The sequence below is a fragment of the Biomphalaria glabrata genome, chromosome 7 (assembly GCF_947242115.1).
Source record: "Biomphalaria glabrata chromosome 7, xgBioGlab47.1, whole genome shotgun sequence".
Lineage (NCBI taxonomy): Eukaryota > Metazoa > Mollusca > Gastropoda > Planorbidae > Biomphalaria > Biomphalaria glabrata.
The window spans coordinates 41,657,992-41,683,829 of NC_074717.1; the positions used below are offsets into that span (position 1 = coordinate 41,657,992).

The following is a 25,838-nucleotide window of genomic DNA, read 5'->3' on the forward strand; positions in this document are numbered from 1 at the left end:
TCCAGCTGTCTTGCTACATGTGGCAAAACATGTAGGTCCCAGCTGGGTCTGCGAGGCCATGGGAAATATTACGTTCATCACTAATCTTCGGACTCAAAGACAAGCCTTATTATTTCATTGTATGTAGGTGTTTGTTTAAATTTTTATTTTTTTATTTATATATTGAACTTCTTCTACTCTTTCTGCTTAAATATGACCCAATGTAAAATTCTTATCACTTTCAGAGCAGTTGTATAAACTTTTTAATTTTTTTTTTTGCAGGTAAATTTTCCAAGATAACCCAGAAATTGTTTTATGCCGTCCATGAAGAGATCAAAGAAGACTAAAAGAAATTAATTGTGGCCAAAGGATGAAGTGACCACAGATATGAAAGATAACAAAATAGAATTAGTATTAAAGCAACTAAGTTATCAAGTAGTAACTCTTTTATCAAAATATGTATTTAAACAAATTTTAGGTAGTGAGCATAGCAATTATTTCTGTAAGAAAATCCAAATAATTTCCTTTATATGTAAATGTTTTATTTATTAGAAGTGACTTGGAGAAAAAACTTGTAATGTTAATTATTAAACTCAAGCTCCTAGTGACAGGATGAAGGGAAAAAAATGCCTATAATAGGTTTTTCAATCTCAATGTATGTGGCCTGCTGAAGTATTGGGATGGAGTGAAAGAAAAGATTTGTCGTTTGATGTATGTTGCTGTTTTATAATTTATTTTATTGTTAAACAAAGTTCATGTTTTTTACCATGTGTTTGTATATACCTTTAGCTAAATGCACCCAATATATCTGATTTACACTCTGTGCCAGGTGTTATTAGCATTTGTAAAAATATTTGATGTCTACACAATTTCAGAATGGATTCTGTGCATCTTTTTTTTTTTAACAGATTTCTAATATTGAGATTTTTTGACCAGATTTTTCCGCCTGCTCCTTTTACATTATTCCTTAAGGTTTTATTACTGCACTGTGCTCGAAATTTAAGATATCACTTGGTGACATTCTTTTGCAGCGATATTAATAGAAGCTCAATAAAATATTTTATATTTATGGTCAAGCTATAAAAAGGATTTTTTTTTGTAGTGATTGGTGAAAAATCACTTTAAAGTTTGGTATTTATTTTCCATGTACAAAATCTCTCTGTGACCTGTATGTAGATACATCTTTGCCTCATGACTTGATAAACAAAATATATTAGTTGGCATCCTTCAGTTGCAAGTATGTTTCATCTCTTGAAGATAACATGAAAGTCTAGGCGTAAGTTATGGTTGGAACGATGTTGGCCACTAACAACAGCTCGTGTCTTCAAAGGAATGGCAGGTATCTGATACAGTCAGCAGATCAGATCAGCAGTGTCACAGCAAAGATTTAGATTAAGTTTTCTTTCCCCTAGGTGTGTAGACAGCAAAGGTTAACAAGCTTCTCTTACCTAAAGCTTTTTATTTTAGGTTCCAGTAAGTCTTTGCCTTTTCTCCTGTCATTAATAGCAGTTCTGCCATACCCAATATGTGTCTCAGAGTTGCATTGGTCACCACATAGGCTATTTATATTTTAACCATTCATGAATATGTTATTTGGAAATAAAGATCTTGTGAGGCCATTTTTCAAATAGTATTAATTATAATGACCAGTCAGATGGTATTTTTATTCAGCCTCTACAAACAATTAGCCTATTTAAAAAATTTAAATGTTTAGGGCATTTCTGATCTACATCAATGGATCCAAGATTTTCCTACATGTAGAGATCAAACTTGTAAGCTTTAAATGTTTTTACATAATTTGAAGATCTGTAAACTCAGGTGTCCTTTTTAAGAACAGTATTAGGTCCAATTATATCTCTAATTTACATAAATTGCCTGAACAATAGATTATCTGTTTGCAGGATGTAAACATTTTTTTTTAAAAGCATGTCTATAGTTTGTATGATTACAAGATTGACATACGGCTTGATGTAATTGGGACTCGGATATTCAGTGTATTGCCCCATTTGTCTCACTTGTGAGCTGGCATTTATGACAATTTAAGACAAAAAACATCTAGGTTTTGTTTTTATACTGAATTTAAATATACATTTGACATGCTTTAGCCTATATTTGACATGCTTTAGCCTATATTTGACATGCTTTAGCCTAATAATGTACATGTTGATGGATTACACCAGTCTCAATCTTATGCATCTTATTTAAATAATTCTACTTTAAAAATTTGCCTTAAAATAATTCATTGTAAGAGTTGATTTAATGTCACCTGTTCTTCACATTCCTAGCAATGATTTTCTGGCAACAGCACTGACCTATATGTTTACATCATTTTGTGTAATGTGTAATTCTCCATATTTTTGTGTGTGTGTGCCTATAAAAAAAAAGATTTTTGCATTGTTTTTATCATGTGAAAATGCTGTCTAAAGTTTGTATAAGAAACTTTGACTTGTCTGATTTAGGGGATTATAATAAATATACATTGGGAAATATGTTTGTATCATAATCTCCAGTTGCTGTAACTGAGGCATGCAGTGCATAACCTGGTGTTCTATATAAACAAGTTTGTTATCATGAGATTCTACCTTATATTATGTTCTGTGCCTCTACTTATTCTGGGTTATATACATTGACACAATGGTCTGTTCATTAATTGTGGGGTGCTGACCTTTATATTTCTTGATTGTATTAATCTGTTTGTTTTTTATTTGAGAAACTTTTACTTTACTTTTTTTCTTCTAAGTCTAAATAGTTTGTGTTTTTTTTTGGACATGTAAATAAACTGTGTACAGCTTTACAAATGCCCATCCTGTGACCGCAACTGTGTTTCAAGGATTGGCCTTTTCATTCACAGAAGTTGCCAAAAGAAGGGATAATGCTATTAAATGTAAAATGCTATAGGAATGCAAAACAGAATGTGGGCAAAAATAATGATTTCAGGTTGCTAGCTAGGATGGCTGCCTGGTCGTGCGGTTTGCACGCTGGACTGTCGTTCGGACTTATCGATGGTCCCTGGTTCAAACCCTGCCCGCTCCCATCCCCCGCCGTCCTGCGGGAGGTTTTGACTAGGAAGTAATTATCTTCAACTCTGAAGGAACATCCGAAATAAGTAAAACATTTTACAAACATTTTGGAATCATTTCCAACTCCAGTCAAGTCTTTCTTTCTTTCTTATTTTGTTCACAATCTTCTGATTAAACATTTTGTATAGTTTGTATTCATTTTGATAAAGAAGTAAGATAGTATTTAAAGATAACAGAATTAATACTATGGAATTTTTTTTTGTCTTTTGTTTCATCTGTGGTGTTAGTTTCAGTCATTCCATACGAGATTATTATTTTTTTGTTTACTTTATTTTAAATCTTTTATCCATATAACACAAATGTATTTGTACAAGATAGTGGACTTTCTCAGTTGTTGATACCTCCCAATCTTTAGTCACCCTGTGTGTTCATGTCATTGTCAAATATTTGGTGATAGTCCCACTTGACATTTTGTATGACACTCACAAGTAGTGATTTTTAGGGGCCAGCTTATGAAGTCATTTCGTGTCTGTGTTTCTTGTTTAAAAATTGACTTAGGTGGATGCTGTATTGAAGAACTGTCTTAGCTGGATGCTGTATTGAAGAACTGTCTTAGCTGGATGCTGTATTGAGAAAGTTTTATCAACTTGACACAATGAATCTTTGGTTTCTGTTTACATGCAGTTTTACTTCAAGTTTTACAAATAGGGAAAAAAAAACACACAATTGGCATGTTTCTGTCATAACTAAAAGATAATGAAAAAATTGTAATAGATCTTTTAACCAGCTAATGCAACTAAGCCATAAGTTCTTGTGCAAACTTTGCCACAGAATGGCGTTTAAGGCTTTGCCTTCTTCTCTTCTCCCCAATAGGAGTAGCATGGGCCACTGTTCAGGATTAGTGGCATCGTACTCCTACCAGTCAGGAATTTATTATCTCTGTGCTTTTAGTTAGTTCTAAACAGAAAAAGTAAAATAGATTTGTTACAAAAAGTTTTTCTTTTTAGTTTGTTCATGCTTTCATTAAACAGGGACGTTAATATTTGTCTAATTTTGTCTCACTTCAAGTGTTCACGCTGTGCCTCTAGGAAGATTTTCTCCTTGAACCTATTGACCTTTTTTTGAACTTTTTCAACTTTGATATGGAGATACATGTGATATGTTTGATGTGTTTCTTTGGGCATATTTCATCAAGTGCTGATGGCATTGGATCTAAAACACTGCTGTACATGAAAATATTAGTTCTGGAAAAAAAAAAGGAGTTCTTATATCTTTTTTTTTTTTGGCTTTTTTTAAATAATAAATAATCCATAACAAACTTGGAATTAGTTTGATTTTTCCCTTGATATTATGTGGCTTTAAAAGGGTGAAGTCAAATTGTTAAGGTTCTTATCCTAGAGGAACTAGACATGGTCTCAATAAAAGAACAAGTTTAGACATATACATATAGTCTTTTATTTAAAAAAAACATGACTTAAAGTGATGTACATTTGTCATCGACTTCGTGTTTTTTAACTGTCAAATCTGTTTTATTTATCAATTTGGATCAAATATCTCTTACTAGATATCATTATAATAGATATTATACACCATTCGTATATAAACTTTACTACTAAATGCTTCGTTGTACAACTTTGTGTACGAAATTGTTTGTTTTTACATTAGTATCATTCTACTACTAGGTCAAGTATTTATTTATTTTTTAGTTCCTATTCTATTTTGTGCTTGACAAGATAATAACTGACATTATTTTTTTGCATTTCCTTGTGCCTTGTATAGGTCAGTGATGACATAATTTGTACTCCATTTTGTGTAGGTGAGTGATGACATCATTTGTATTCCATTTTGACATGAGTTGCCTGCTTTGATTGTTCTTTGTTGTCTAGATCTAGATGGCTACTGTATGCAGTAACTTTTGTAAAAAAAAAAATATTTTTCTTTATGGAAATTGTTCTTGAGGCCCTATCCAAGTTTGAGGTACTAGTTCTGGCTACAGTGTACTTCAGTAGAAACAGTTAATCCTAATACATTGTTTAGGGTACTTTATAAACTGTTAAAAACTGAGCTCAGTGCAATGAAAGAATGCCCAATACCAAACTGTTATATTGATGCGTTTATATACTTTATCTTTCCTTTATGCCCTAAATTGTCATTTAAATTTCAAGGCTAATCAAAATGTTGAACAATAAATCTGCTCAAATGAGCAACTTCTGTAGTGCCAGGCTATGAGTGGAGTTAGGAGAAGACATGGTCATTAGTGTGCGTTGGCATAAGTTTGGTTTTAGTTTAGTTTTCCATGAGAGGTCCAGAGAGTATGGTTAAATTATGTAATGCTGAACATGGCTCTTTGAAAACTGCTTATATCTGGTAAGTGTAACACTGTAGGTGTAAAAACAATTGCCAGTGATAGTTCTTGACTTATGAATTTTTTCAGCCAGGTCCATGAGTCACATACACACTGGGTATCAGCTTCTTGATTGGTTGAATATCTTCTTGATTGACTAAACAGCTTCTTGATTAGTTGAACAGCTTGATTGACTGCACAGTTTCTTGATTGACTGAACAGCTTCTTGAATTGTTGCTTGCCACTTACTTACTTAGACTTAGGTCCTCCCGCGCCATTGGGCCAATGTCACTGGCAATGTCTGAAGCCATCACTTAGTCCAGTTCTTAATCTTGTTATTTGTACACTTGGGTTGTCTACCTTGTGTGGCCTCTTTTATATGAAATGCATTATATTTTTAAATGTAACCCTTTGTAACCAGAATGATATGACCAGCCATGTGTTCTTATTGTTCAATATTGTTTTTATTGCTCAAAATTAGTTAATATACATTTTTAGATAAATATTTAAAACACTCTTTTACAGTTTTTTTTTTATCTTTGTTGAATTTTAAAAAATCTAAAAACTTCTGTGGAAACAAAAAAGTAAAAGATTGAAATTCACAATCAGTTTAAAATAATTCTGACCACAAAGGAAAATCACTCATGAAATATATCATTCATTGTGACTCAGCACTAAGTTTATAACATACTTCTATTCTATTGGATGTACAACTCAAGAGCCAATCCTTAGTCTTGTATGTTGAGCACAAGTCTGTACAGGTTTACAGTCTGTATAGTTGTATGCCAGCTGAGAGAGAGAGCATCAAGTTCAGTGGTTCTCACACTTGGGTCACTCAAAGAGTGCTGGCTGACTTTATTTGTTTAAGTTTCTTTAAGATAAGCTTATGTAAACATGTTAATATTGACTTGTTCGTTTGTAACTTGTTCAGGAACCACTGGCTCAGTGCGCAAGTGTGTGTGTGTATGCGTGGAGGAGCCTGATCTCAATGTGGCTTTACATTGTTAGCACTCATTTCTAATGTGTCTGTTTTGACACACATAATGAACAGGACATTTACATTCAATGTCTACAGTACTGGTGGTGTAGTTGTTTTGTACTCAATGTTTACATTATCTATATTTACCAAGGTTTTACATTACTGTAAACATTGTGTTATTTGTACCAGTTGCTTCATTTCATTTATACATATATATATATATACTTACCAGCCTCTCAATTTTATTTTTTATTTTTCTTTCTGTTTTTATAAATGTATGTTGCTCTAGCTTTACATTCTATTATCTCAAATATGGTGTATAATGTCTCAATAAGGATCTGGTCTGGTAGGTAAACCGGGAAATTCTAGTTCAAAATGGTATCTAATTATCTTGAGAAGAAAGAGATGTGTACATGTAAGAGAGAGAGAATGGTTATTGTTTTGTTTACTGTGCGACAGAAGACATTTGACCTGGACTAGACCTGGGACCACAATGTAACTATTAGCGGATATTCTGTTTATTTTCTTTTTAAATGCTGTTTTTTTTTCTGGTAAAAAGATAAATGAATAAACATAATAATATTCAAAAGTGTTGAATTTATTCTTGAATTTAATTCGATTTTAGGTGTCAATTTGTTTGTCCATGATCTATAGACTGCTCAATAGCTACGTTCAATACGTAGGCCTATCAAAAGCGGCATTTTGACTGCCCGGTTTGGTGTGTGCTCTGGACTGTAGTTTGGTGGTCTTGATAGTCCTGGGTTCGAACCCTGCCCACCGCTTTTCCTCATTAGGAGTTTTGGATTAGGAAGTAAATTATCTTCAACTCTGAAGGAACATCTGAAACATGTCAAACATTTTATAAAGAATAAGTCCAAATATTGAGGCAACATTTTATCATTTTTATGCCTTTTTCTAAGAGCGATTACTTTGTTTTTACTAGCTAATGAAGGACACTGGCGGATCCAGGGGGGGGCGGTAGGGGCGATCGCCCCCCCCCACTCGGCCGACCCCCCCCCCGGGGCGGGGGCGAGGCGGACGAACTTTAGTATGGGATTCACACAATTTGTATACGAATTTATTACTTATGTTAAAAATATATACAAATTATTTATGTTTCAACCTATTTTTAGATTATTTCGCCCCCCCTCTAGTATGTTGGCCGATTTGGTGGGGTCGGGAGGGGGTGATGGTATCAATCCCGCCCCCCCCCTACACTTTCGAGTGGGGGGGGCGGTCCGATTTATTTGTAGAAATCACAGCTTGCTAACAAAATCAATTAAATATCTATATTATTAAAAATTGTTATTGATATTTTAACCGATCTTTATGTCGTTCCCTGTTTGCCGATTGGTGGGGGGGGGGGGGCGAATACCTCTACTGCCCTTCCCACCTAAACCTTTGAGTGGGGGGGGGCGGTCCGTTTTTATGGAGAAATCATAGTTTGTGAACAAAATTAGTTGAATTAACATATACATTTTATATTATGTCGCTCCCTTTCTGGTATCTTAGCCGATTCGGTGGGGTGAGGGGGGGGGGCGATTGCATGTACTGCCCTCCCCACTCTAGCCCTCTGAGTGCTGGGGTGGGCGGTCCTATTTTTGTGTAGAATCATAGTTTGTGAACAAAATTAGTTGAATATCTATATAATATAAACTACGTGTTGATATGTGACCCATTGTATATTATGTCGTACAATATTCTAATCTCAAATTGTATCATTAGTAAATTTAAATGAAAAAGGGTTGTACCAGTTTGGAGGGGCGATACATGCAATCACATTACCCCCATCGGAAAAATCAATACTTTTTCTTTTTGTATTATAGTTAAGAAATTACAAAATTTAAAAAAAATCTGTCACTAATATAATTTATATATACTATAAATTAAATTCTTATATCGAGTCGCCCCACCCCTATTCTTTAATGCCAAATGCAATATTTAGCAGAAATTATTAAAGAAGCGAAGATTAATCGTTTTCACTCTACCGCCCCTCCCATTTCCAGACAGAGTTTATTTATATAATTTCACATGAATTTATCATAATTATTTTAAGAAAGACTTTCCATTGGAAAAGTTATAATTCAAACGAAATTTTTCAGTATAAAAGTCATGATTGAGATGAGTTCTAAACTCAAATAATGTTTTCATAGTCGCCTTTTCCCAACCTTTACTCAATCTGATATTTTTCTAGTTAAATAAATTTGGGACTATAACTCACAATTTATACTTTAATCTTCTTAAATACTATTTATCGAATAATTTTTTTTTCGGCGGCGATCCTCAAAGCAAAAAGCTAAATATGTGGGGTATCCTATCTTTTCAAGAAACAAATCAGTTTTATTTGCAATGTATTATGGGCCTATAAATTTATATTAGAATATTTTTCAAGTACAACATTATTCGAAAGGTCCTTTTTTAATAGTATGAATAATAAGCTTTAGGTCAGGAGAATACGTTTCTGCAGTGAAGAATGCAAGAAAACGCTTTTGGCGTAGGGGCTTCGCCCCGAAGTCCTTTGATGAAAATGAAATGTAGGTGTCAGGAGAATGCGTTTCTACAGTGAAGAATGCAAGAAAACCTTTTTTGCGTCGGGGCTTCGCCCCGAAATCCATTGATCAATAATGAGCTGTAGATGTCAGGAGAAAGCGTTTCTGCAGTGAAGAAGGCTAAAAAAAACGCTTTTGGCGTCATGGCTTCGACCCGAACTCCATTCATGAATAATGAGTTGTAGATGTCAGGAGAATGCGTTTCTGCAGTGAAGAATGAAAGAAAACGCTTTTGGCGTCGGGGCCTCGCCCCGAAGTCCATTGATGAAAATGAGCTGTAGATGTCAGGAGAATGCGTTTCTGCAGTGAAGAATGCAAGAAAACCTTTTTTGCGTCGGGGCTGCGCCCCGAAGTCCATTGATGAATAATGAGCTGTAGATGTCAGGAGAATGCGATTCTGCAGTGAAGAATGCAAGAAAACCTTTTTTTGCATCGGGGCTTCGCCCCGAAATCCATTGATGAATAATGAGCTGTAGATGTCAGGAGAATGCGTTTCTGCAGTGAAGAATGCAAGAAAACGCTTTTGGCGTCGGGGCCTCGCCCCGAAGTCCATTGATGAAAATGAGCTGTAGATGTCAGGAGAATGCGTTTCTGCAGTGAAGAATGCAAAAAAAAAAACGCTTTTGGCGTCGGGGCTTCGCCCCGAATTCCATTGATGAATAATGAGGTGTACTTGTCAGGAGAATACGTTTCCACAGTGAAAAAAGCAAGAAACACTTTTGTCGTCGGGGCCTTATAGCTCTGCCCCAGTTGTTTTGTTTTTCGCCGAAGGTTGAGAAATGATATATATATATATATATATATATATATATATTTATATATATATATATATATATATATATATATATATATATATATATATATATATATATGTGCGCGCGCGCGCTGTACGCACGTTTATGCATAGGGTTAGGGTTTACTGGGCGTTAGGGTTAGGGTTTGGAAAAAAATCGCCCCCCCCACTCCAAAGTTCTGGATCCGCTAGTGATGAAGGATAGATATTACGTAACATAAAGCAGCTGTTGCATTAAGTTTATTTTTAGATTATATATCTGCAGCGCAAGGTCATGATAATATATTGTTGAAGAGTGTCATGGAACAGAAGCGTGCAAGTCCACTTAGAATAACACATTTTTAATGCTTTCATTGGTTGAATATTTGACCACAAGGTCACGACGGCAAGTTAATTCCAGACCATAAAAGGAGCGGTGGATAAATTCAAAGCACGAGGAAGGCGATTGGTTGTTTCAAAAGGCGGGAGGACGTAGATGGTAAAGTGTATCCAAAGGACGGAATCTAACTTGGGAGCTGGAACGACGACAGTCAATTTGTTTAAATTAAATTGCATTGTATTTTATTGAAGGGATTCCTAGTTCCAGAATTAAAGCTTTGTATTTTATTGTTGATGGATCTCAGGTTTTATTTTTAAATTTATACTTAACATTTGTAGCTCCGGCATCACCACGGTATTGTTTTGAGTGTTCAACAATAGTTTAAGGGGGATAAGTAGGCTAGTTAAAATGGAAATTTCTTTTCTGTTTGTTTAATTCATTTTTTTAAATAGATAGATTAACCACTTAACTATTGAAATGTAATATGAAATGTCAGATTTTTGTAAAAAAAAATATTTTTTTTTGGCTTTTGATTCTAAAAATAGTACCAAATTAACAAATTTTGAAGTTGTTTTTTTTTTTAAATAATAATTTTTTCTACGAAACTACTTACTGGAATTAATATCAATCTTGTAAATATATTCTTAATAGTTTACTCTATAATGTGAAAATATGCCCTTATAATCGATTAAGAAATTAATGCACTGTTATATATATATTTTTAAAATTATAACAAACAATTGTTATTAATATTTTCATTTTCCCCCTATATCTTTTTTGTTTTTCAAATTTAAAGAAATTCCTTCTCATAGATTTTAGAAAAATATGTTCTGACAATATGGTAAAAGTTTGAACCTATTCTGATGGGTAGTTTTAGAGTCTATGATACTGTTCTGAAGGGCTGCTTCTTCTGCATCAAAAATGTTGTCTGGAAAGTTTGCCCATGTCAGAGAGACCAGTATAGGACAAAAATGGTGAAGTGATAACAGAGGAAGAAGGACAAAAGAAGAGATGGATTGAACATTTCCAGGAGCTTCTTAACAGACCAACTCCTGCAAACCCACCAGAGATACAGCCAGCTGCGAGAGACCTACCTATCAAGTGTAGAGATAGATTGAACATTTCCTGGAGCTTCTTAACAGATCTACTCCTGCAAACCCACCAGAGATACAGCCAGATGCGAGAGACCTACCTATCAAGTGCAGAGATGGATTGAACATTTCCTGGAGCTTCTAACAGATCTACTCCTGCAAACCCACCAGGGATACAGCCAGCTGCGAGAGACCTACCTATCAAGTGCAGAGATGGATTGAACATTTCCTGGAACTTCTTAACAGACCAACTCCTGCAAACCCACCAGAGATACAGCCAGCTGCGAGAGACCTACCTATCAAGTGCAGAGATGGATTGAACATTTCCTGGAACTTCTTAACAGACCAACTCCTGCAAACCCACCAGAGATACCGCTAGCTGTAAGAGACCTATCAAATGCAGTGCACCCACCAAGGTAGAGATTCGAAGCGCAATCAAGCAATTGAAGAATGGCAAATCTGCAGGACCTGACAACATCCTAGTTGAAGCACTAAAGGCAGACATTGATACTAGTGTGAAGTAACTCTACCCTCTCTTCTGCAATATAATGGGAAAAGTGCCATACGCTGGGCATCCAGTCATATCTGTCATTAAAAGCATTGTGTAAAGTTTGATAATGTATCGAAAGTATTTTGCTATATGAATAATTTATTAGATGATTTTGAAACTATCTGGCAAGCACTATTACTAAATGAATAAAGTATAACATTTGGAATGGTGAATCTCTAAACATGAAAAAAAAAAAACCATTCTGCTATTGTATACATTAACATATACATGCACTTGCCATTCACATTCAAGGCATTCAAAGCTGGTTCGGTCACATTCTTTGACACGACTCGCTGTTAAAATCAGCTTTAATAAAGGTACAAAAGAAATACAATTACAAATAAAAGCTAGTTGATCCACGTAACACAGACTAAAAATGCAAAATACCTAGGTGTTATAATAAATGAAAAACTGTCATGGAATCCCCATATTGATGAAACTATAAAAAAAATCAAACAAAAGCATTAGGGTTTATTAAAAGAAATTTCTATAAATCAAATAAGAACATGAAACTAAAATTTAATCTTGGTTAGGCCTATAACATAATATGCATCTCCTGTTTGGGACCCCTCAACTCAAAGAAACATTAAGAAAATGGAACAGACACAAAATTGAGCAGTGAGATTCATAACAAACGAATATTCACATTTGACAAGAGTAACACATTTAGTAAAATCACTAAATTTAGAAAGCCTTCAGGACAGAAGGCTCAAAAGTAAAGTAGCAATTATACATAAAACACTGAACCATAATCTTCAAATACAAAAACAAAGTTTATTAAAATACTCAGAAAGACACAAAGATAAAGGCACATTCCTCATCCCATATGCTAGGACAAATTTGTACAAATGCTCTTTCTTCCCTAGTGCTATTATAGCATGGAATGGGTTGCCTGAGCTAGCCAGGAAAACCAACGACTTGGCAGAATTTAAGTCATTGGTTAATATGCATGACTGAATGCATGACGCGTAGGACGTAATCATTTTCTTTTTTTGAAGTAACGTCTGTATTATATAAAATAAGATAAACATTGGAGCTGCCTTTGTTTTGACTTCTGCTAAGGATAGCGCTTCTAATTGGGAAGAGTGAAGAAATTTTGCTACGCTAATTGCACTAGCGGATCCAGAACTTTTGAATGGGGGGGGGGGGCGATTTTTGTCCAAACCCTAACGCCCAGTAAACCCTTACCCTATGTATAAACGCATTATAAAATAGATTCTAGTCTAATTGTCGCCCTATTTGACTATTCTGTTTTAAAACTTTTTTTTCTGGAAAGGGGAGGGGGCGGTAGAGTGAAACGATTAATCCTCGCTCCTTTTTAGCCGCCCCCGAAAGGGGAAAAGACGCTATTAGTTTTGTGTGAAATGTCTGTCCGTCTGTCCGTCCGTCCCGATTAGATCTCGTAAACTAGAAAAGATAGTGAATATCCGACATCACAATATTTTAGAGTTAGACCATTCAAAGTTCTGATGCAACGGCTACTTTTTTCTTTTCTGAAAGCGAAAAATCTAATTTTTCAAATCACTTATGGAAGCAGTTTTTTTCATAAAATTACACCACTTTTACAACTATTAACTATTAAACACTCAAACACTTGAGGCTCTTTATTAGGGGAGACTACTGTTTTCCACATTTTTAATACATTTATGCAAACGGTTGTAGATTTTGGTCAAAAATTTTTGTTTTTATCATTGTATTGTTAAGTTATATAAGTTCTGTTATATTAAGTACTATATTTACACAAAAACAAATGTTTACTATTTTTTTAAAGAACAAAAATCTATTTAGTGTGCATTATAAATTAGACATGATTTAAAACGAATAGTAATCTTGTAAACAGCATATTTTTTCCAAGTTTTTGTTTCTTTTAATTTTCTTTAGGATTCGAAAAAGCGATTGACCTTTTTCAAACCAATTAAACCAATTATAAGACGCCAGGGGAGGCGCGGGGGTCCCTGGTTCGAATCCTGGTGAAGACTGGGATTTTCAACTTCGGAATCTTTGGGCGCCTCTGAGTCCACCCAGCTCTAATGGTTACCTGACATTAGTTGGGGAAAAGTAAAGGCTTTTGGTCGTTGTGCTGGCTACATGACACCCTCGTTAACCGTAGGCCACAAAAAAAACATGAACTTTACAACATCTGCCCTATAGACCACAAGGTCGAAAGGAGAAATAGTTAGGCCAGGTTCACATCTAACTTTACATTCACTTTTAACTATCCTTTGATCTGCTGGACCGTTGGGGCACTACACAAGATCTGTCAACCTTCTTTCTCCATTCTTATCTGTCATTTGTCTTTGATATAATTTCATTCAGATGTTCTTTTTGAAAATATTGAAGCCTGCCACTTCGGGGGCCGATTTTGAGTTTGTGTTTCCACACAAACTGTCTTTGTAACCTTGTTATTATTTCTGCTATTGATTGCATTGGGCATCAAAGAATAGGAGTGGGGCGACTCGATATAAGAATTTTATCAAATAGCATTTATAAATTATATTAGTGACAGATTTTTATTTTTTATTTTTGTAATTTCTTAACTAAAATACAAAAAGAAAAAGTATTGGTTTGCCCGATGGGCTGGTACAACTCTCTTTCATTTTATATTTACTAATGATAAAATTTGAGATTAGAATGGAGTGTGACATAATATACAATGGGTTCACATATCAATAAGTATCTTATATTATATAGATATTCAACAAATTTTGTTTACAAACTATGATTTCTCCACAAATAATAGGACTGCCCCCCCCCCATTCAAAGGGTTTAGATGGGAAGGGCAGTAGATGTATTCGTCCCCCCACCCACACCACCCAATCGGCTTACAGGGGAACGACAAAATATAAAGATTAAAATATCAATAACAAGTTTTATTCATATAGATATTTAATTGATTCTGTTAACAAGCTGTGATTCCTACAAATAAATTGGACCGCCCCCCCTACTCGAAGGTTTATTGCGTGTGTGGTCGGGGCGGGATTGGTGCCAGCCCCCCCCCCCCCCCCCCCCCACCTAATGGGGCCAACATACTAAAGCACTGTAACTGTAACAGCACTCTAAAGTCACCATTTAAGGGTCAGATGACAATGGCGAAAAATGTAAAATAATTAAGCACAATATATTGTCATTTTTAGTAATTTATTAATTAAAAATAAGTCTAAAAACTTTATGTAATAAAAATATCCGAAACAGGGACTCGAACTCTTTACCTTTGGTAAAGAAACCCACTGTTCTACTCAAGAGCTACTCGTCAATCAATGTCGTTGAAATTTGAGGTTATTTGTAAGGTACGAACTTAAAATTAGATTCGCTTCTGAAAGATAAATCTAAAATGTTGTAATTCAGTAATTTGTAAATATTGCTTTAAAATGTTTATCTGTTATATAAATGAAAACATTTTATATGTTTTAAAATATTGTTAGTAAACAGAAAGACTACGTTTAATGCTTACACTTGTGTCTATTTAGTAATACTTTAATAAATTAAAAATATATGACAGCTTTTCTAACAGTTACCTACTTTTAAAAGAGTGACCTTTTTTTTTTTTTATTTATTTTCGTAGTAACAAGACAAAGAGTACTCTATAGGTTTTTAATAAGAAAATTTTGCATTTTATTTGATAGTAAATCTTTTTCTATAATGAATAGTCCGAATAGCATAATATTTCTAAAATGTTTTATAAATTCATCATTATAAAAAGTTTACAAGAAAAAAATATGTTTTTTTTTTTGTATTTATTGTAATAAAAGTACAATTTTAGGAATGAAGTAGGCTACATTCTTTTTTATTGTAATCCAGAATTACTTTTAATATTTTAATTATATAAATAGAAAAGAAATAGACACAATTACGGCCACAATGACGGTAAATACTATTCTATATATTGGCAGGACTATCATATAACCTATTTTGAAATATAATTTGAAAGTTGAAACGCGGCAGAGTCAAAGAAACATGACCTGAACATAATCTACCCTATAGCTCGCAAGGTCTGAAATGGGGAAGTTTACTTTATTCACTAGGTCAAATACTGCTTTCTCAATAACTTGGAAAACTAGCTTGACTGTCTGCATCTTAGAGCTAGCTACACACACAACAGAACATCAAGTCCACTTCCTTGAAGGTAATTTAATATACCTACGTTCAGTAAAACTAATACTGTCAAGATTATTTCATATTTTAGCAAACCCTCTATGTATCTCGACCCAAGTCTTAGTCGCCTTAAGGCGTAGAGCCTTTTCATTTATAATATGCTGAATTACCACAACGGATTTACCACAATGGATTTACCACAACGGATTTACCACAACGGATTTACCACAATGGATTTACCACAACGGATTTACCACAACGGATTTACCACAACGGATTTACCACAACGGATTTACCACAACGCTTTAGTATTCGACTTGAAAGTACTAAAGATTTTGTTTTTTAAATCACGACGCTCAAATTGTCGCTTTTAAGAGAATATTATAAAATCTTAAAACATTTTACTGGCATTCATGCGGTCCTTCGGTGGCCCTACCGGCCCACCGGACATTTGCCAAAATGCCCACATAGCCAGTCCGCCCATGCCATTAATAAAATCACTAAACGTGACACTTCAGGACAGAAGAATAAAAAGTAATGTAGCAATAACACATAAAACACTGAACCATTATTTTCAAATAGAAACCCTAATGAAATACTCAGAAAGACACGAAGATAGAGGCACACTCCTTATTCCATATGCTAGGACAAATTCATACCAGTTCTCTTTCTTCCCTAGTGCGATTAGAGAATGGAATGGGTTGCGAAACAGCAAAAAAAAAAAAAAACAACGACTTAGCAGAGTTAATTAATATGCATGACTAGATTGACACAAGAAATGCGTAGGAGTAATTTTTTTTTTTTTGAAGTAACTTCTGTAATCTATAAGCTAAGATAATAAATCTCTCTGACTCCCATAGGAGTCGCAACATTACTTCGCCATCGGACTCTATTTTGGGCAATCCCCCTCTGTTGGGTCCATGTCCACCCTGCCATCTTTGTTTCTAGGTCTACAGTTCTTCTCCATGTTTGCTTGGGTCTCCCTGACTTGCTCCACCCCTGTGGGTTCCAGTCTTGAGCCTGTCTTGCCATGCCGTCTGCTGTTCACATAAATCTATGGAAACAATCGCCAGATAAACGCGAACAATACGAGGGCTTGTAGCTACAGCGTCCAATTGTTCACTGCACTGGCCTAACGTCTTCTATCGTGTCATTGATTTATGGCGGGAAAACAAAAGATAAACTGTGAGCACACACATACATACTTAGACCCTCTCACACACATAAACACACAAGAACACAAACTCTCCTGCACACAAACACATACAAACTCACACACCCCTTCACACACACACACACCCTCACGCGTGCACACACGATCGTAAAATTTGGTGACTTATTAAGCTCTCATCTTACGTCTCACGGGTGGGTCTCAGGTCTCCCCCATCCCGGACTTAAATGGGACACCCAACGCTAATTGTCCTATATGTCAAAAGTATTCTTGTATCGAGCTAGATCTAGATTCTATATTAAAAACCGTAATTCAATCATCGTATTCTCCCACATACATACGTTCGTTCACACACACACAAACACACACGTAAGACGATACAGTTGTATTAACGTGGTGAATTTCAAACAAAAAACCACCACCAACAACAACAACAAAAACTCCGTCGTTTTAATTTGAAGTCATCAAACCCACGCTCAACACACCCGCAGGCAAGCAGACAAGCTAACACACATCGGATCTGAGGGTAAGATGGTTTTCTTTGTTCTGGCGGCAGCAGCATCAAGGCACGTAGTCATGTGGCACCCGTAGGCAACTTAAGAATAAACTACACTCTTGTGTTCTCGTGCATCTTTTGAGAAGAGAAAGGGCGGGCGCGTGGGGGAGGAAGCTATGTCGTCGCCATGGAGTGCCTGGACTGTCCGGCTGAAAGACCTGATGACGACCAAGTCGGACATGTATCAAAGTGAGTAGGTCTCGTCTCGTTCTAGTGTCTCAGCTTTCTGTCTTAAACTGTAAAAAAAAAATGGTCTTAAATAGTGAATCTCTATTACCTCCCCTTGTTTTAAAGCTAATTTTAGTTATTGTATATTGTGTGTTAATTTCGGCCTTGCGTTAATCTTTTAGATTTAACAGCATATCGTTTCTTTAATAAAAGATTGTTATGCATAAATTGCATATATACTATAACATAGGAAGCGCGGTGTCTGAGTGGTATAGCAATTGGCTTCCCAAACCGAGGTGTCCCATGTTCGAATCCTGGTGAATACTAGGATTTTTAATTTCGGAATCTGAGCCCACCCAGCTATATTACGTACCTGACATTAGACATTAGTTGGGGAAAAGTAAAGGCGGCGGGTCATATGTGCTGGCCACGAGACACCCTCGTTAACCATGGGTTACAGAAAGGGGAACATTACTTTCTAACATATCTAAGAGCCCGAGGGTTAACCCAACATTGAAGTTTTTCACGCGAATGCGCAGACCCATCATTGACCTGCATATTTTGACGCTGTCGAAACTGGTGTCTAATGGTGGCGGATCCAGTTAACTTATCTTTTTGCAGTCTTCGCCTTATATGTTTCGATATCTTGAATAGCTGAAGCTGAAGAAACGTCTGTATTTTAAAAGATAAGATAAGATAAGCTAAGATATCCTATCTGTGTTAGCTGTTACTTTATAGTTGTTCAATTTGTGTGTGTGTGTAATTTTGTAATTATTCTGCTTTCGTCTCTTGATTACATTAATTTACCACTAACTGATACAGAGTTGTAGACTCATTTCTCTTAGTTTAAATGAATCATTAAAAGGAGAACATCTTTATACAGAGATGACGTCATTGTGCACAATACTTTCCACCCATTGCCATTATAGTTTCGCAAACTCTCGAACCAAAAATAACCACATGGAAGTTTTCATAACCTCCAACCAGTGTCGCTAATGCCCCCCCCCCTGTGGAATGGTTCTAATTGCTGGCTGATGGCTTCGGTGGTAGTATAATCAAGAACCCTCAATAGTTTATTGACGCAGACGACAAAGAAAGACAAACACGCCTTGAAATATTTAGATAAATTTTGCGTTGGACTGGTTTTAGTAACACTACTATTGATTATCGCCTCACGGTATTGCATTTCACAAGTCTAAACCGCAACTATCTACTATAGTAGTGCCAAATCCGTGAGAGTCCCAGCATTGATCCTGTATACATTTTTGTCAGAAATTTGAGAATTTCTAGAGCGTGAGTTAGTTTGGCGGGATATTGGGTTCAACCATCGTGTTATTCTTCTATAATGTCTGCTGTCACAGGAAGTCGGTTTAACAGTAAGTGTAACTATCGCAGCGAATTAGTCGTTGTAGCGCTGTTGTGATAAGATGTTGATGAATATATACATTAGGTTCACATACTGTTATAGAGATTAGTTCTTGCTGACCTCTAGATCTAAGGTTGTTGTTTTTTTTTTACGAATATAATTAACAGTTGATACTGATGGCGTTTTTATGTGTATCAGTGACAAACGAACAATGGTGTTACTTTAAGGAAGAATATGTTAGGAAGATGATAATGCTTGACAAAAGCTGATGTAAAAATCTGAAATAAAAAATCCACTCAATATTATCTTCATGTTACTTCTTTAATTAAAAAAAATGTTTTAGAACTAGAAGAGGAAGTTGGAGGAGAGAGAGAGAGAGGGAGAGAAAAACAGAGAGGAAGAGGGGAAGAGAGAATGGGAGAGAAGGAAAAAGAGAGAGTGAGAGAGAAGTCTAGAGAGATGAAGAGAGAGAGAGAAGGAAAATTGGGAGAGAGAGAGAGAGAAGAAAGATTCTTAGCTCTCCTTTTCTTCTCTGTCAGCTTACTTTTGCCCCCCTCCCCGACACCAGTTTAGCATTTTAGACATCTAAGTTTTAGCGACGTACAATGTTGTCCTATTTTAGACATCTAAGTTTTAGCGACGTACAATGTTGTCCTATTTTAGACATCTAAGTTTTAGCGACGTACAATGTTGTCCTATTTTAGACATCTAAGTTTTAGCGACGTAGGCCTACTATTTTGTCCTATTTTAGACATCTAAGTTTTAGCGACGTAGGCCTACTATTTTGTCCTATTTTAGACATCTAAGTTTTAGCGACGTACAATGTTGTCCTATTTTAGACATCTAAGTTTTAGCGACGTACAATGTTGTCCTATTTTAGACATCTAAGTTTTAGCGACCTACAATTTTGTCCTATTTTAGACATCTAACTTTTGTAGCGACCTACAATTTTGTCCCATTCATTTCAAACTGAACCACGAGCTTACTCAATCATGTTACCGTTACGTTTGTGTACCGAACCATCATGGCGACTATTCAAGACACTTACCACACGACCAGTCAGTAAAATTGTGACTGAAACAGATGATTGGATAAAGTCCTTTTTTTATGTATTGGGAAAAATACAAGACATTTGATATATTTTTGTGAATATTTATGAGTTTGTTGCCCAATGGAAATGTAACGGTGTTTTACAAATAATTGAATTTTTCAATAAAAAAAAAAATCCTCAGAGCAATAATGGAACATTAGTTTAAAAAATAAAACTTGTGGATTAAATTTTCTTAGTAATGTTTTATACTTGATTTTATCTTGCTCTTTGACGCCTTCGCTCATAGAACGGCTGATCAAAGCTGATCTCACACTGCAATTCTTCTTACTGCTATGGAGCTCTACAAATACAAGAGACCTCTCTATTTTATATTGAGCGCAGTATAATTTATGGTGTATACTGATCACGCAAGCAAAAATAAAAAAATACTTAAAAAAAAAGCTTTTAAAGCTTTTAACAATCAATCTATCTATCTTTCTATCTATCTATCTATCTGCTTTATTTTTTTTTAATTATTTTTTTTTTGTATTTTGCTTTAATTATCTTATCTCATAAAATACAGACATTACTTAAAAAAAAAGATGATTACGCCCTACGCGTGTCCCTAGGTCAATCTAGACATACATATTAATCAATGACTTTTTTCTGCCAAGTCATTGGTTTACCTGGCTGACTCAGGCAACCCATTCCATGCTGTTAAGGTCAAACTATCTTTCAACTTCAAATAGTCCTCACTACCTCCTCTTATATCCCTCCCACGGCCAGATAAACATGTCAGTTTTCTATAATGCGCTACACAGCAAAGTGCCACTAGTTTACACAATAACAGTTTGACCTACCTATCCTAGTGATATCCGGAAACACAATTAGTAGATCAGCCCGTCCCTCGTAGCTATTGAAAGACTCAAATGGGCTTGGGGGAAAGGGAGCTGTGTTATCAATAGGCAAATTGTCCCCATCTCTCACAGCACAGGATTTCATCTCACAAAGTGGAAAGACCCGAGACTGTAAGTTATTTTTACATGATTAATTTTTTGTTTTCAGAAGTAGACAAGTTTATGGAGTTGATAATAAATGAGTGTTAAAACAGTTAGCTAAGTACACTGATGGAGCGGTGGTAAAGGTACTAATAGCCCCCCCTTGTAACCTTTCCCAAGACGTTACAGCTGAAAATAACTTAGGCGACCCCCCCCCTCTCTTAACTAAGATGACTCAGTTTTTATGTTTTGGTCTGATATTTTAGCCTCCCGATACATAAGGTACTACAATAAATACTGCTTCAAGTGCTACTTTAAGGGCTAGATGGAGTACTTCATAAAGCACTATACAAAGTACTACTTCAAGTAATAGTTAAAGTGCTACATAACGTTCTTGATAAAAGGCTACATAAAGAAAGTACCACACAACACAAGATTACAAAGAGAGTTTGTGTTATCACAACAACTCAGAGGACGCTCCCACCAGAACCGCCCATCGGACAAGGAAAGTTCAAGTCATGGACTTGTTTTGATTGTCTAAACTCTAAAAAGTAAGAATATTTCAAAGACTTATTTGGCATTGTTTTCCACATAAACACAAACTGAACAATTTATATTGATAATACAATTTCTAAATTAATTTTGGAAATTAAAAAAAATATTTTTTTTTGCTTGTGCTACAATGCTAAATTTAAAGCGTTTGTATTTTTTAATTGTTTTTATACAACGTAACATTCATGCTTATAGCAAAGCTTTTTTTGTGTGTGTGGACTAGTGGGGAAAAAGGGTATCTGGGAGAAGATTTCTGTGCTGCCTTTTCCGGAGGATTTCCAGCTACCCGTCGCCTCAGCGTGGCCCTCCGGTGGAAACATCCAGAGGTGGATCTGGACAGGCTAAGAACGAGTAGCGAACCAGACCTTCTAGCAGGTCTCCCTGGGTGAGCTTTTGTTTTTTTTTATCTCACTCGGGGTGGGGATGGAACAAGTAACCTGCAACCCAGTCCAAAAAGTCCGCCACGCCGTTCCACAAGGGGGCCGTCATCAGAGACCCGTGGCTGGAGTGGCGGCCCTTACACGGAATAGTGGCGGTTACAGTATAGGAATATGAGACAAGCTCCCCGCAGTTAGCGCTGTTCCCGGCCACTTATAGCGAGTAGGCCAGGACCGGTTACGGCGCGCTGTGTACACGGCACGGCCCGTTTTACCAGTCAGTCAACCAATATGGCCGCCTACCGTTGGGTGCCCTCAGACAGGACAGGGGTGAAGAACCCCATGTCCAGGCCTGGTGGTTGGATAAAAGCCTTTCTAACCATCAACGGGATAATGGCGCCTCCGGCGCCGATTCCCTACTGGACTTCATCGAAGGTGCTGCCTTTTCAAAATTAATAAAAATCTGGATTTAAACTCGTGCCTCCTTCTCCTTTAATAAGTAGCTTATTATAGAAACTTACAATCCCAATAGAGGAATCACAACAAGAATTCTAGAACTAATTTTGCTAAATTTCATTATCGCTTATTATATTAAACATGTCACCACATATGTACAGTATTACTTAATGTGAAGTGTTTAACTGTTTACACTCGTGCATAATGTTCCGGAAGATTGGAACTAGCTTACTAGTTATCTTCGTGACTGCTGTCAAATTACAATCAGTCAGCGTCGACATGTTCTCTTAAATTTGTTTTTAAACAAGAAAATGCTTGCTCATAGATGTGAAAGTTTAGCAGCAATGTTTTTTAAGTGTTGAAATACAGCTTCTGGCGAAGATCCGTAAAATTCCAGAGAAAGAACAGACTTGAACTTCTCTTTCAGGTCATAATTTGCTAGGAAGTATGTCCACTAAAGCAGAATCAGCTTCTGCACTAAATGGTGAACTGTGGGTATTGAAAACTGGTTTCAAGTTCTCCACGTCTTAAAATGTGCTTTCAGATTCCACAATCAAGGAATCCTAATAAGTCTTGTAATTTCCAACCATTTCACAAGAAATAGTTTCACCTTTCGGCAAAGGAAAATGACAAAATCTAATTTCACATGTTTATCTGGAGAAATGGGAAAGCTATGTTTGAAAGGTTTTAACATGCAAATACTATGCATGTGCAAACAACTCATTGCTATCCTATCTTCATTAGAAATATTAGTAACAAAGTCACAGTCAATGTCCTTCAAAGAACAAAACAAATTCTTTCTTGAGGTCCCATATTCTTCTCAATACATTGTCCATGCTAAGCCAGCGGGTGACTGATATAATTGGGATAACAAGATTGTATCCAGCTTTACACAAATATTTCCGTAGAGAAGTAAGTGTTTATGGTTTGAATATTTTTCTTTAATTTTATTAACAAACCTGTTGTTGTTTTTTTGTGTCAAAGCACGGGCATTATCAATTCTTATACTCGCCTCTTGTTGCATGTCAATTCAACACGTTCCACATTGTTCTTCACAGCATTGAATAAATGCTGGCCTGAGTAGGTTTCTTTGACTGAATATTTTGATATTTTGTCAATTAAAATAATCTTCGTTTACTTAAAACTTTTTTTAGAATGACATGCATAGATAATGTTTCTTTAGCCCATTCATCGTAAGAATTAGACGTTTCATTTGTTTAAATAGATATTTAAAACTATTCTTTTTTAATATGTGTATTTTTCAAAAATATAGTTAATATTTGTATGTGTCCTCGAGCCGCATAAATCGCTCCGGCGGGCCACATTTGGCCCACGGGTCGTAATTTGCCCACCCTGATCTAGATGATACTAATTTAGTTGAAATCGAAAATACTAGTGCTACTCTCTGAACCAAATGATATCAATGTATTTCTATTTAGAAAAGTTTTTTTGACTGTCATTATTGTGTGGTACTAATAGAGACACCATTATTTTGATTGAAAATCCGTTCTATGTCCTGTGTTTACATTTGAATTAGAAGGCTTGCCTGGGAGGTGGGGGAGGTATACGTTACGTCTGGGCTAGTGAAAAAAAAAAGTGTGGGCCGCTCGATCTGTAGTGCGCAGTTTAAAACTTTTTTTTTTATTGCTGCGGTTTTATTATTAGGGGATGCCTAGAATTGGTTCCGCAAGGTTGTCATTGCCGGAAGTGGTAAGGGACGTAAGCACACCACTACCTATAAAATGCTTCCTAATGGCATGCGTCTCAAATAGCCTCTGACAACCAAAACAAATTGAAACAGAAGCATTAAAACCTAATAGAAATTTTAACTATAATATCGCTCTAAATGTGGCAAAATATGTAGGTCACAGCTGGGGCTGCATATTCACGGGAAACACTGCATTCCTCATTAATCTTCGGACTCGAAGACAAGCCTTATTATTATTTATTAACGTTACAAACTTTTTACCAGACAGACAGACAGACATTGTGAGTTGATATAAGCTTTTTATAAAAAAAAATCTTGGGTTTAGACCTTGACCGTATAAAATAGTATATACGCCAGTGAGCAGGCAAAGCGATCAATAAACAGATAGGCTGAGATAGGTCGGCTGAGTTAAGAGCATAGAACAAACACATTATGTGGGGAGATAACAAATGGGTCATTACCTGCAGTTCCTATCCTCACAAACTGACACAAGGCTGAGAGGAGACACACAGGTGTGTCTTGACATTTATCGATGAGATTTGAAGAAAGGTAGAGGCTGTCAGGCAGTGGTTACTACATCAGGAGGCGCGAGCGCGTGGCAGTGTCAGGGTCTTGTACACAGACAGTGATGACACTGGTGTTGTCATTGTCGTGTTGGCGTCAGCAGTCACGTGACAGCTCGTTGTCTTTGCTGATGTGTAGTGCAGACGTGGAGCTCTTCACTGGCGTATCGAACAAACACCATGAGACCTACGTATGCCTAAGAGTCCAGTAACAGGAAGGGAGCTGATGGATGTCAAACCACGCGAGAAAAATGTTGTTGAAATTTGAACAAGCTTTTTCATAACATTTCATTAGCTCTTATCACCAATCACTAAAATCTTTCTCAACCACAGCACATCTACGCTATTGCAGAATAAACAGCCAATAACAGATCTCCAAAGTCCCCTGTCCTTGCTGCCAACAACATATCTCTAAATTCCCATGTCCAAGCTGCCAACAACATATCTCTAAATTCCCATGTCCTAGCTGCCAACAACATATCTCTAAATTCCCATGTCCTAGCTGCCAACAACATACCTCTAAATTCCCAATGTCCTAGCTGCCATCAACATATCTCTAAATTCCCATGTCCTAGCTGCCAACAACATATCTCTAAATTCCCATGTCCTAGCTGCCAACAACATATCTCTAAATTCCCTTGTCCTAGCTGCCAACAACATATCTCTAAATTCCCATGTCCTAGCTGCCAACAACATATCTCTAAATTCCCTTGTCCTAGCTGCCAACAACATATCTCTAAATTCCCTTGTCCTAGCTGCCAACAACATATCTCTAAATTCCCTTGTCCTAGCTGCCAACAACATATCTCTAAATTCCCTTGTCCTAGCTGCCAACAACATATCTCTAAATTCCCTTGTCCTAGCTGCCAACAACATATCTCCATAGTCTCCTGTCCTCGACGGATATGACAAGCAGGTTATATCACATCGGGGTCTGACTATTCACGGGAAATAGCCTACTACACTCATTTTTAATTTTTGAACTTGACTAGATCTAATGGATTTTTTTTCCCGATAAACTAGACAATGTCAAGGACACTAAATTGCATGTCACTGTTGCCTGCTGAATTAAAAAAAAAAAAGAATTGAAACGATATACCGATGCGAATCAATTGATCTTCGTATTAACTCCACCTTTCTACCTCTAGTTCATTACCCTTTGTTGTTATATAAGTTT

The 25,838-nt window shown here is 36.1% G+C and overlaps 2 protein-coding genes and 1 long non-coding RNA gene across 8 annotated transcripts in view; 2 read left to right on the forward strand and 1 right to left on the reverse strand.

The window, feature by feature from the left end:
* Window positions 1–6,787, forward strand: part of LOC106074856 (Y+L amino acid transporter 2-like) — a 61,385-nt gene extending 54,598 nt beyond the window's left edge. For all 5 annotated transcript variants that reach the window (XM_056036991.1, XM_056036993.1, XM_056036992.1 and 2 more), the window contains exon 11: window positions 262–6,787. In XM_056036991.1, the coding sequence (XP_055892966.1) occupies window positions 262–326 (65 nt within the window). In that variant the 3' untranslated portion in view covers window positions 327–6,787. The remainder of the gene's footprint in view (window positions 1–261) is intronic.
* On the reverse strand, window positions 6,587–24,800 carry LOC129927487 (uncharacterized). Of its 2 annotated transcripts, none has more exons than XR_008779100.1 (2): window positions 24,560–24,800; window positions 6,587–7,162 (listed from the first exon to the last, which is right to left on the reverse strand). It is a non-coding gene; the product is annotated as an uncharacterized LOC129927487 (long non-coding RNA). The 2 variants fall into 2 exon arrangements; XR_008779099.1 differs by lacking the exon at window positions 24,560–24,800 and adding an exon at window positions 20,868–21,023.
* The window catches only part of LOC106070861 (carbonic anhydrase-related protein-like), a 55,214-nt gene continuing 50,295 nt past the window's right edge, over window positions 20,920–25,838 (forward strand). The window contains exon 1 of the mRNA XM_056037000.1: window positions 20,920–21,035. The gene's annotated coding sequence lies outside the window, so the exon portion shown is untranslated. The remainder of the gene's footprint in view (window positions 21,036–25,838) is intronic.